Source organism: Gasterosteus aculeatus, chromosome 15 (genome assembly GCF_964276395.1).
Source record: "Gasterosteus aculeatus chromosome 15, fGasAcu3.hap1.1, whole genome shotgun sequence".
Classification (NCBI taxonomy): domain Eukaryota; kingdom Metazoa; phylum Chordata; class Actinopteri; order Perciformes; family Gasterosteidae; genus Gasterosteus; species Gasterosteus aculeatus.
The window spans coordinates 11,724,543-11,737,373 of NC_135703.1; the positions used below are offsets into that span (position 1 = coordinate 11,724,543).

The 12,831-nt window shown below is 47.1% G+C and overlaps 2 protein-coding genes across 4 annotated transcripts in view; both read right to left on the reverse strand.

The window, feature by feature from the left end:
- Window positions 1–9,965, reverse strand: part of sptb (spectrin, beta, erythrocytic) — a 35,041-nt gene extending 25,076 nt beyond the window's left edge. The window contains exons 1-2 of one of the 2 annotated variants that reach the window (XM_040200513.2): window positions 9,516–9,965; window positions 5,348–5,593 (exon numbers count right to left, since the gene is read on the reverse strand). In XM_040200513.2, coding sequence (XP_040056447.2) covers window positions 5,348–5,495 — 148 coding nt within the window. In that variant the 5' untranslated portion in view covers window positions 5,496–5,593; window positions 9,516–9,965. Of the gene's footprint in view, window positions 1–2,039; window positions 2,709–5,347; window positions 5,594–9,515 lie in introns of those variants that run through there. The other variant, XM_040200512.2, reaches the window with a different exon arrangement.
- An 845-nt stretch (window positions 9,966–10,810) lies between these two features.
- The window catches only part of stard9 (StAR-related lipid transfer (START) domain containing 9), a 34,207-nt gene continuing 32,186 nt past the window's right edge, over window positions 10,811–12,831 (reverse strand). For both annotated transcript variants that reach the window (XM_078089661.1, XM_040199661.2), the window contains exon 32: window positions 10,811–12,831. In XM_078089661.1, coding sequence (XP_077945787.1) covers window positions 12,706–12,831 — 126 coding nt within the window. In that variant the 3' untranslated portion in view covers window positions 10,811–12,705.

Consider the following 12,831-nt stretch of genomic DNA (forward strand, 5'->3'; position numbering starts at 1 on the left):
CAGAATTGAAACGGAGGCCTGAGCAGGAATATTTCATACGGTGGTGTGACCACAACTTCACTGTATGTCTCATGTTTGTTTGTACTGCATCAGAAGCTTCCATTGTCCCACAGCCTTTTCACATGAATTAAACATCTTTGGTGCGAGTGCAGCAGTCGTTTCCAACTTTCCCGACACGGTTTTGCTGCTTTCTCCTTGCGACTTCTTCTCTCTGCGTATCAATGCCAGCTTTACTAAACATTCCTCTGTTGCACATGCTTTTACTGTGTAAGCCCTCATCCACTTTCGGACTCCAGCAAAAAGCCCAATGACTTATTCATGCAGATGGATTTGCCCTGTATGCTGCCTGATCCGTCTTTTCCCACAGTCAGCTCCTGCTGGATGTGGCCCTGTGGGTCCCGTGGAACCTTGTCACAGGCTGCTTGAGTCACGGCAGTGCCTCGGCTACCTGTGCTTTTAGCACAAGACAAGATGAAGAGGCTGCAAAATGGATTCTGCAACAGCTAAAAACATCAGAATAAACATTAAAGGCAACATACTGGTATTTTGACTTGCAGGGATTAAAGTTGAGCTCCACTTTTGCAAATGTGAAAAAAGTTGTATTACGGTTTTGGATCTTTAGAAGAAGCTGAGTGAAATATGACAAACTCAAATTATGTCACTTGAGTCAGTTGGAGCTGAAAACTCTTGAAAAGTTTGAAAATAATGAAAACCGATCATTAGTCCTACAAGTCCTCTTTTATAAAAAAAGATACAAAGGAACTGCAAAACTTTCAAATTAGTGCAGACCGTCGTTTTTAATAGAAAAAACACAATCCAGGGCCTAAAATCTTGAGAGTGAAGGTATTGCAATTCTAACTTGGGGAGGTAAGCCAAAAAGGTTAAAGGTCAACATGTCACAAAAAAACAACCAGGCAGAACGGATGAACCCCTTCTCATGCAACCATGAAAGTACAAGTGTGTCAGACTCAAGAAAATAGATGAAAGGTTTAAATCAATGAGCGCAAAGCACAGGCTGTTCTCATCTATTCATTAGTCGTGTTTTTCTCGTCCTGTTGTTCTGTCCAACTTCATTCTGCTGCAGTGTTGACCGGATCTCACTAAGCACGGGTAAAGAAAAGGTAAATAACGTCCATGTCGCGCATTGGTGGATCAATACACTTGGCACCGGACGACCACTCCAATTTGGTATAGAGCTCCGGGAGTTTCCCGCTTCACGTGGCGGTCGACTCTGCAGAATCGTTCTATACTTCTAGCAGAGGCAGGAAAGAAAAAAAAAAAGCACGTTTCCCCTCTCTGTTCCTGCACCGTCTCCTTCTGCTTCGTCCTCACGCTTAATGCACCCCCGTCATCGGGGAGTCGGACGGCATCGTGCAAGCCAACGAAAATCCACCCTGACGGCAAACCTCTAACTCCAAACCTCAGTAACATACTTTAAACCGCCAGAGAAATTCATTCTGTTTTTAACACCTCCAACGCAATCGTTCAGGTAGAAAAGAAGCTCAGGATGAAAACACAGTTGTGCTTTGTTCTTTGTGCACAGTTTGTGCAGGGTGAGGGCCATGCAGAGTATCAGGGACAAGACCGAATGATGAACATTCTTGGTGTTTTAAGAAAACGGGGCGCCTAAGAGGGCACGACGCTACCTTTGGAGAGGAAAACATCACAACCTTTTTTAAGGAGTTTGCCCCACGAATTATTCAAAGGCAAGTCAGTGAACAATTGGGGCAGAGGCACGGCTTCCCGGAAATAATAAATGACCGCCCTATACGTTCAATCAAAGGGACGCCTCTTCTCTTCGGGAAGCTCACACTGTGTTTGCCGCCGGCTGTTCACTGCTCCCCGCAAACGGGATGACAAACTAACGAGGCTCACGTCACGGCTCGAGCTCCCCGCGATCCCGTCCCGCTTACCACACAATCACCATTTGGGGACGGAAGGGGCACGATGGGGAAAAAGTGTCATCTGTCTCATCAAAGGGGGGGGGGGGACAAACTATCACAAGAACCACACACAGCTGTTCCGTCAGGACCCTGTACCTTGCAGCTGTCTGAAGCGTCCATCCAGGATGGAGTTGAAACAGATGTTGGAGGTGCTGTAACTCAGCCAGCGAGCCCGCTTCATACTTTTAGACGAAGAGGAGGAGGAGGAGGAGGAGAGGAGGAGGGCGGGGGGAGGCTGGGGGTGAGAGGGCCGCTGGCGTCTGGGGGTGCAGGAGGAGGACGAGGAGGAGGACGTAGAGAAGGGGGAGAGTCTCACGGGTGCCGCGGCGACGGGGATGTGCAGGAGGGTGCCGTTCCGCTCCTGCTGGCGTTCGGGCTCCTGCTGCTTCCTGCCGCCGCCGCCGCCGCTGCTGCTTCCCCTCGCCGTCTTCCTGCCTTCGGCCCTCTGGGTCCGGTGGACCGGCGGGGTGCTCCTGCTCCGGCTGACGCTCACGGCGAGCCGAACCGGGGCCTCCTTCTCCTTGGTCCCCCCGCCGCCGCTGCTCCGGACGGACGTGGACTCCCGGGTGCTGGCCTTCAGGCTGATCTTGACCTCCCGGAGCCGGGGTTGGCTGATAGGGGCCGCGCGCAGCAGGCACGGGCTGCTCATCTTGACCCCCGTCCCCACACCCCCCAAAACAACAACAACAACAACAACACCGCCACCGCCTGGAGCCGGCAGAGGAGCTTGGCACTCCGCGTCTCTCCTCTTCTCTGTCTCTTGGCTCTCTGTCCTCCTTTCCAGATCTCTCCCGTGTTCACTCCTGCTCCCTCCCTCCCTTCCTCCCTTCCTCCCTCCCTCCCTCCTTCTTTCTTTCTCACTCTCTCCTCGCCGCGATGATGCTTTGCCTCCACTCTCTGGCAGCCATCGGTTCACATCAGAGTGGTTTCTTTAGCCCCATCCATGCATACAATGTGTTTCATTACGTCCACGTGCTCCCTCTACGCAGCACTCCCACTCAGTCGTGACATCACTTAATGTGAAGTGTGATTCCTGTGCCAATAATACAACTTCAAACCGTCTATCTCAAAGCCTGTGAAAGGGACGGGTGTTCAATATGCCATGTAAGTGCTCTGACGGCAAGATGGGTTCATATTTCTGAATTCACAAGCTGTAAATCGGCAGCGGGCGTCGTTCAGAGCCGCTCTCGTTACCAGCCTCTCTCTCTCTCTCTCTCTCTCTCTCTCTCTCATACAGGAAACACTGATTGCATTACAGAAACATCAGTGCAGCAGCACTCTAACACAATATCACCCACACCCACACACAAGCCTTCATCACTTAAAGAGACAGCAAGACAAGCGGTGACGGCACGGCCCAATAAACGCTGTGGAAAATGTTATGCCATGCAGGCGTTGGGCTGGATATCAAATCAACAAAGTATTGTGTCTTCATGGACATAAATGTGCGTGTAGCATCAAGTACTGAAAGCTGGCATCAGGTGTTCAGATCAGACACGTAATCCCGCGTTCATTAGATCAATCCCCATTTCTTATACTATTTATGGACGGCACTTCTTCAGGGAATAGATACCAGGCGGCTTCTCCATTTCCGGGAGACACACTTATACTGCGAGTTACTGGCCATTTAGAGCACATCCCTTTGAGGAGGAACCACTTTCCTCCGTCTGCAACGACCACCTGCTGTAAAGTTTGATACTGCAATGAATAAAACTGGCTGGACTGCGAGTGCTTCCGCGAGGAGTCGGCAGACAGCGGCCCGATCAATGGACGATGCATCGAACAGGCGATCGAAGGTGTTTGGGGAGTCGCTGCGACCCAGAAGGATCCTTGTACACGCAGCGATATTTCAGCTGCAGATTATGATTCTCAGTAAAGTAAACAATGCTAAAAAGCGTATGGGGAGAAAGTGCAGAGCTACACCAGTAAGACGCTTGGATGGTGCTGGTCCGCTGGTGGAGGCAAGAGCCAATGAGGCATGAAGCAAGCAGAGCATCAGCACCTGAACTGATGCAATACTCCAAGTATACATTTCCTACGAGGAATTAGCAGGACACTTTACATTGTGAGCACTAGAAACATGAGGTTTCATTTGTGTAGATTAACAAATGACCAGGTTTAGTATGATAGTTTGTGTGGGGATGCTGTCACCCAAAGTCTCAAAGTCTGTGGCAAAGTAGTTACTTGAGGAATGTTTGCTGTCCACAGCAGTCAATATGATCCTTGTGACCAGCACTTCAGCTACTAATGACCACCGGAATCCCCAAAACAACCACGACTGATTTCTTTTTAATGTAGTTATATATAGTTTTTATAGCTTTTCCATAAAGCTTCTTTCTTAAAACTTATACATTGTTTTTCTGAGTGGGACTATTTTCAACTGCAGATTTATACATTTTTGGTGCACAGAGGATACATTTACGTCCACTCCAGGCTTCATTTTACCTAAACAACAATCTTTTCCTAAACTTGACTATGAGTGTTTGAGATCAACTGTGAATAAACTGAACAAGAGACTCCACCACCTTTAACTCGCCTTCTCTCGTAAAACATCTTCAAACTGGATAGTTTAGTAACTCTAAAAATGTAAAGAACCCGTCCTGAGACAGAAATATAAACACCTGCAAAGAAACTGCTGCACACACGCACACACACACGCACACACACACACACACACACTCTGTACGGGAGTCACAGCTGGTGAAAGGCGTTTGTAGAAAAGCAAGTTTATCTCTCATGAAAGAAGTTATCAAAAAAACCAACTGTTTTTTGGTGTAATATTCAAACAAGCATGAAAACAACTCCATGCCGTCTCCACAGAGCCGGATTCCTCTATTCCCACTCCGTGTCCGACCTCTCTGACTACGGCCTTAGGAAAGTATTCGCGGTGCGACCCTCAACCCTGCGTTTCTGTCACGCCTCCGTCCGCCGCAGGAACGCTGCTATTTCCAGCCCGCGGGCGGCCTCTCCACAGGTGGACCGACGGCTCACCAGCTACGCCTCAAAATGCCGCAGATCTGTGCTCTGCGAGGCAGGCGGCCGGCCAGCTGTCCGGACCCGTCAGACGCCGGGCATTCTGGGAATGTGCAAGCGATCCCAGTTTCTCGCAGAGGGTGCGGAGCGGTGTCAGGCCTCAGCTGCCGGGAGGGGACGGGGCACGGGGGACGGGGGGGGTCGACACCACGAGAAACATGTACACACACGCAACACCTGCAGAGCTCAAGCCGAGAGCTTTGGAGAAAAAAAATCAAGGTCAACTGGAGAGTGATTTTGGGGAGTGAAGGTCAGTCACTGACTGAAACCGGCCAAAGACGCCACAGCTTAACCCCTTCGCACATCTCAACAATGTGGCCCCACAAACGCCTTCGGGGAGGGTGCGGCCTGTTCGCCACGCGTGCTCTCACCTGCGAGGGCCTTGATGCGCGAGCGCTCAAACAGCCGGGCGGAGCAGTTGTCGTTGTCGAGGTCCTCGTCGGCGAGGTCGAAGCGCGTGTTGATGCGGCTGTACTGCTGCGAGATCTCCGCGTTGTCAAAGTCCGTGGTGGAGGTCATGGCGGCAGCGGGGAAGGCGACGCGAGGCCGAGTCCTCCGGCTGTCGGGGGTCGACGGGGGACCAAACGGCGGGATGGACCTGGAGCACCGGAGGTATTCTGAAAACAGAGCAGACGTCTTGATAACAATGGATATTTCAGGCAGAACACTCTATGGTACACCTGCAACGATTGGGGCAGCATTTCATTTTATTCATTTGAGGATGCAGCCAAATAATCAGATTTTGCTCCCTTTTTTGGACGGATCAATCCTGTCCTGAACAGATACAAAATGAAATAAAAATGAGTGCAGCCAAATCAAATTTGGTGTTGGTGTTCAATTTTACGAACCCCAGTGGAGGAGCAGTACGCACACCAGGCAGGGAAATCTAAAGCGTTGATCTCAGTTGTGGTGCAGGTATATTTTCACGAGCTTTTCAAATTGGCCCCACAACCTGCGGCCGACCTTCACAATCTCCATTTTGTGCGTGTCCCTTGGCTCAACGGTGGCGCTGCAGCGTGCCCGCGTGCTCTGTGTGTGGAATGGCGGGTTGACGGGTAAGCGGCTCAGATAGCCGTCTATCTGGGTGCAGCATAGCTCTCTTATCATGGTGGACAGTGGGAGGGCAACCCCCCCACCCCCCTCCCTGCACACCGCCTTCTTTTGAACGATGCAGCTCGCGCCGTTTGGACTGTGAGTGTGTTTCCATGACGTGAAATGAGGCGGGAAATACAGCTTGTGTTTGAAATGTTGTACACCAAGCCGGAGATAAAGGAAGAGTTGCCATGCGGCACTTCTACAGTTGCTGAACACGTCTCGTCAGTCTTTTTAGTCAGGACGCTAAAACTACATATGTCTGAGTTTACACGGATGCAAAGTAACTAATAGTGGAATATCCGCCTCTGACTTTTATCACAGCAGTAGAAGAAAAAGAACACAAGCAAAGTAAAAGGGGCCTGAAATTGCACTCAAGTACAGTACTGGAGTGCATGAGGTCCCATCACCGCTGATTGACTTCACCACTGGGTGCGCATTGAGAAAAGAGGCCCCAGCACAATGAGTGCGCCCTACAGGTCTCCCTCCTCCTGCTCGGTATCAGTCCTCCGCAGAGGGCTCTTATCGGCGCGGGAATGCTCCACCCACTGCTGGGGATCCCCTTATCACCTCGCGCACCCACCCCCGACGGGACCAGTGCACGGTCAACACACTCAAACTGCACGAACCCACAAGAGTGAGAGCGCGATGGCGTCGAGGGGCTGACCTCTGGCCGAACGCCTCCAAACGCAAAGTGCATCAAGTGAGGAGTGTGAGCCGGGGGCCGGGCGGCAGTGTGAGCCGCGTTAAAAAGGCGAGCGGGCCTCTGACTGCTTATAGACCGTCGTGTGACGGAGAGTTCGCCGCCTGCCAAAACAACGTGCGTGTGCGTGTGCCTGTCAACAGGGACGTGTCCTCTCGCGGCGTCCTTGAGCGAGAGACAGCGGCTCGCTCGCAGCAGGTCACCCTGTGGGCCGTAAGCTGCCGTAATGCAGAATAAATGTCTGAAGATGAAATGAAATGAACATAATTAGAGCGCTGGGGAATTGTCGCATATGCAAATGCGCACAAAATAGATCTGTGAAGAAAACGCAGCGATTATCAAAAAGTAATTTCCATTAGAGCCGCAACTAAAAATCACTTTCCTCATTGACTAACCTCAATCACATTTGATGCAACGTGAAGAGTATCTAACAGAAAAATGTTAAAATATAATACAAATAATTATGTAAAGTATTTGTAGTTTCCTCGTCGATAACCATAGAGGCCATTTACAATGTCATAAAGTACAAACAACAGACCCACCCAAAGTAGTAAATGTGCCACTTTTTACTTACTAGTAATCATCAACAATTGTCAACAATGAATTAATATTCTGTCAACAAACTAGCGCATCAATAACTAATCCCTAACTATGTCCTAGTTTGTACTTGTCTGAATTCACGTCATCAATTACATGGTGTGATCTTATTAGAAGTAATGTTATCATTGTTATTGGGCCTTGATTTGACACTTAAGTTTTTATTGGCCTGTAAAACACAATATGTAACACGCTGGCAGCCTCCTGTGTTGCTTTCCATCACCGTTCCGTAAAGACCTCAGCACGCGGGCCAGCATTTCCTCATTCGTGTGGCTGCACATTTCACCACGATGACTCAGAGGCGCTGCGTGTGCTTTCAGAAGTTGTCTGAATGCCACGAGGGATGATTAAAAAAGTCGGCTCAAATTCCTCCAGATATTCAAGCGCTGCTTGACCTCATAAAAAAACGGACAGATTAAATTTTTTGTTTTAATCAAATCTCAAACAGCATTTGAATAATGCCACACGTCTTCTGATGTCAGAGGTGGCAAAGGAAATTATTAAAAGGTGTGAATGAGGTTTTAAACCGGTGAACTCATCACCGGAGGTGAATAACAACTCTGGAAACACGGCTCCCAGCTGGAAGTCCCCTGTGTTGTCCGCATGCAGCCGGGGGAAGATCGCACATTAAACTGATCACAGTATTCTGGGAGCACAACATTCCCACCGGAGTCAGATGAAGACGGTGAAACGAGAGACGGGCGCTTAGGAGACAATGACACTGTAGCAGCAACTGGACTGAGGAGAAGGAGGCTTGTGGTCCGTCAGAGAGTAAATCTGAGCCATAAATACAAAGTGGACAGAGATCAATAAGGAAGGAGAGAAGTGGGACGGGGGGGGACTGATTGAATATCAAAATCTGGAGCTCAAGGAAATCTTCTCAAACTGACAATAGCAGCAAACTAAAAACTACTTTTTTTCTAAAATAAATGGCAAAGAAACTGTCCGGGAATGGACCACGAAACCGCTCTGTTTAGCATAATCCATACTGAATATTGATTATGAGCACGAGCAGCGAGGACAAAACGTTTCTTTGTCGTGGTCAATGATGTTGGGACTGCAACAATTGCTGAGCGGGGTTATAATGAATCGATAGTAAACCGTTTTTCAGAGTGTGTTTACAAGTCGCGGCTGGTCCAGACATGGAGACACGCTCACACGCTTGTCCTTTTAAGGGGAACCAGGGGGGAGCGTCTCTTCTGCTCTCCGTTATTCCAGAGGCCAGCAGACCCGTCTCATCGAGCACGGAATAAGCACATTATTATTATTATTATTACATTAGGTGCTTGACGAGAGAAAAGCAGAGGAAATCCTGATGCCGGGCCGAGGCTCCAATAAGTGGTGAAATATAAGTGGATCCTTTGAAGTAGTATTCACATTTTGTATTGGAAAGGGAAATATGCCTTTTGTGGTTTTAACTCCACTACATCCATTGGACAGATTTTGTTACTTCACAGATTGTAATTCTACAAAAATAAATGACCGGCATTTAAAGTATGAAAAACTGTTACTGATTAAAATATCAAATAAAACATCCACCAGATCAGTAATAATAGCAAAGGTAACAGCAAATAGTGTTAATAATAATCATCCAACAAAGTAATAGTAGTGTAACCTTTTTCTGAATATAGAACTTTAAAGTAGGTACTAATTGTGTACTTTTACTTTGAAGGACGTATGTGTATACTATAGTAGTACATTCTATAGTGCAGCACTCACACTTGTACTGGAATAAAGTAAATAAATACTTTCTCCACTGAGGGTCAGAGGAAAACCTTTGGCGAGCGCACTTTTGCACGCCGGGACATGCGCCGTGACGTCACAGTGCGCATTTTCCAACGAGCGACTTCACGCAAAAAGATGACAATCTGATAACCCCCGAAACGAAGTTCTACTCGAGTTAAAAAGGAGCCGTTTTAATAGCAGAGCGCGTCATTTAAAACATAATTAAGTGTGAACGCGTTTGGGAAACGGGGCGGCCCGGACCAACAGGTGCACCGGAGGAGACTTTTTAAGTGCACCGCAAACAGCAGAACAGCGGCCAACGGAACGAGCCCCCGTCCGGTGACCGCCGACGGGAACCATTTGGCCAAAGATTAATCATTTCAATTAACAAACAACTAACTCGGCTTTCACTTTACACTTACTTGCTTCTGGTTGATGTCCCGTCCGAAAGTGTTTACCTTGAGCCTTCTCCCTGCCAACTAACCAATTAGAATCCCATGGAAGCAGCCGGGAGGGGGTCGAGGTTCGATCTCCACAGCGCGAGGCGGACACGGTGCTGCGCGGGCGCGAGGGGGCGGTGGGGGGACGGGGGTGGGGGACGGCTGTACGGACCAGGGGAGAGGGGCTACGGTCATTCCCGGCAGCCACAGACTGACCCACCCTGCCGGGTTAAAAATAAAGCGGGCGCATACATGATCCGCGCGCGCGAGGGGACGGACATTCCTGACAAGAGCGGCTGACTCTTGAGTGCCAGAGACACTTGTGGCGCGTTGTGTGCCCCCCTAATCACACACAGAACACCCACCGGGACCCTGCTGGTGGTAACAAATGCAACTCAATACCTGCGTGTGTGTGTGTGTGTGTGTGTGTGTGCGTGCGCGTGCGTAAACGTTATCAGGCGCGCCACTCGCAGAGAAAGTGAGGCCCGCGCGCGGAGGGAGACCCTCACGTTCTATCAGCGTCACCAGAGTCCACACACACGTCAGAACATCTGAAAGGAGAAATATAAAATGAATTAAGTACATTTAGTAAAGCTATTTTTAACCCGTTATTTTATGCTGCATCACACCGCTGTTCTTCTGCAACTTATGAGGAAATAGTGTATTTTTTGTGACTGATTTGACTTACTTTCCAGAATACGGTGTTTCTTTAAAAGAAACACAGGCCAACACATTCTGAAATACATATTGTTTGGATCCTTGTATTGGTGTCGGAGTTGTAAACAGTTCCCCCATAAAATATACACACACGTATGAATAAAATAATTTGGTCCATTATTAGATTTTTACATGAAACTATGTTATGGTGGATTATAGGGACAAAAAAAGCTACATTATAAAAAAAGGGGCACATAGTTAGAATGAGTGGTTGGATATTTTTTAAGTTTAGATCCCAAAATAACAAATAATGTTGGTCAAAAGAAGACAATGACGTTTTGAAGACGTTTTGAAGAATAAACGGAAAAATGGAAAAAGAAGATTGAAATCTGAGTATTCACTGTCACTTTTTGGTACTTGGCAGTTTTCGATACAGTGAATCTTTAATGCTGATGTCAATCTGTCTGGAGAACAGAAGCTCAATACTCTCTGAAGTCTACTTAGTCTAATTGCAAATGATTTAAGGAAGATTTAAGATTCCCAGGCACTGCAGATGCTTAAAGACCGTGCTGGCAGCAGGCCACACAAACAGGGGATTAAAAAATGCATAAAACAACAAATCACTTTAAAAATGTTTTGTATTTGTATAAAACGGCCAAACACACGGGCAACATAACATCTTATAAGATTCAGGAAGCAAGTTGTTTATAATAAGATACACTTACAACACATCATCAAAACATAAATAACAAAGCTTTTTACAAAATGAAATGAACACGTACAAATATATAGACATTTAAAAAAGAACTCTGTATAAAACAATTGTTTTATGTTCCTTCACTCACTGTCTTCAGTATTTGTGTCTTTTACCTCTTTGGATCTTTAATCACAATCTGATTGCTGCCAAAACAGTTGTGGACCTTCAACTACTGTAAATAATATGGCTTCATCTCAGGACGCGGCCGAGCTCAGTCCTGCCTTTGATCACCGCTGCATAGCTTCAACACTGAACGTCACAAACAAATCACTTTTTAATAAGTAACATTAATAAAACAGCACTGCTCGTAAAATAATAACCCCATGACGACTACACAAACACAAATCAACAGCGTTCTAAGCATAAAAGGCGAGTGGAACAAAGTAAATACCACATACTTCAAAAAGAGGTGAGAACAAAAGGCCTTAAAACGGAGCTTATACAGATTCGGGGTACCGTGTTCATGTCCGCGTCTCGCTGCAGCTTCAAATATGCATACGAGGGGGGGGGTCGGCCACAGAGCAACATCTCTGGATCCTCAGCATCTTGCTCTGAGACACTTCTGCCGAACAGATGATCTGGCTACTCAGACTTTTTATACCCAAAAGTATAGTATACATAAGTATACACTTTTGCTACTCAACCGCTTTCAAAGGGTTTTGGTTCCTGTAGCGGGAGAAAATGGTGCAGAGTCTTTTCAAATGACATTAGAAGCGAAATCATTCTTGGGATTCCTTCCATGCGATAACGATCCAACAGGGGCCGTACGGGCGCTGTTGCCGTTGTTTCACTTCCTGCCCGGGGCTGTGAATGTTGTTTTGTGACGGGTTAACTGCATTTGCTAATATTTCCTTCATATTTTGGATGTGGTCCACCTCACCAGGACCACTCAGGTGTCAACTCAGTGGATATTCACATAAAATCATCTCAAGTGACCTTCAAAATCTTTCCCCTGTGTGTACTTCAGTGTCCCAGCTTTAATTTATAGTCATCTCTGGCAAACCCCCCTCATCCTCGATCCAAGGAGGCTGAAACAAAGCATTTACATGCAAATATTTACAAAAACTGCTTGAGCCAGACACGGAACAAAGTGTTACTGCCTCTTGTATAATCTGTCACTGTGACAACAACGCTAGCCGCATCTCGATATCCATCTTTGATAGATGGATAGAAGTAAACACACTCGCGTATCAAACACACTTTGAATCAGTGTAACCTTGGGTTATCCTCTGATCAACTCGATTTGATTTTAAAAAGGTTTTCTAGGTAGCATGTTGACCTTGTTGAATTAGATGTATTTGGATGTAAACTTAAACTTAATATGGTGGGAATCAATAGACCATATTCCTATATTAAGGCATTAAGGGACCTAAATGCCAAATAGTCTGATCATTTTAAACCTATTTTGTCACATGAGTGATTAGGTGGGGTGGCTTTGTAGCCTTGGTTAATTAAATATTGAGCAGTGCACCCAATGCATAGTGGCAAGTTATTCCCTTGGACTGCTAAATCTTCTTTGGTACAACAGGATTATGACTGTAGTCATGTACAACGCAAATAGAAAAAACACAGCCTCAGTATTTTATAAAAAATAACTTCATAGATATAAATATATAGAAAAAAAAGCTGCTTCAACTTTGGGACCGAGAAACAATATATCAGTGCTCTTAGAACAAAACAAAGTCAAGTAAATGAATCTCAGGGGCAAATTCAAAAAGTAACTCCAGGCTGGAGACGGTGTAGTCTACGTGCTCACTGCTAATGCGTCGCCTGGAGTCCTGTGGATTTGGCGAGGAAATCATCAAGATCGGCGATGACAGCGGCATGTCTCCTGGCAACAGTGCTCAACAGTCGGTGAGGGAAGGATGGAGTTCCTAAGTCCAC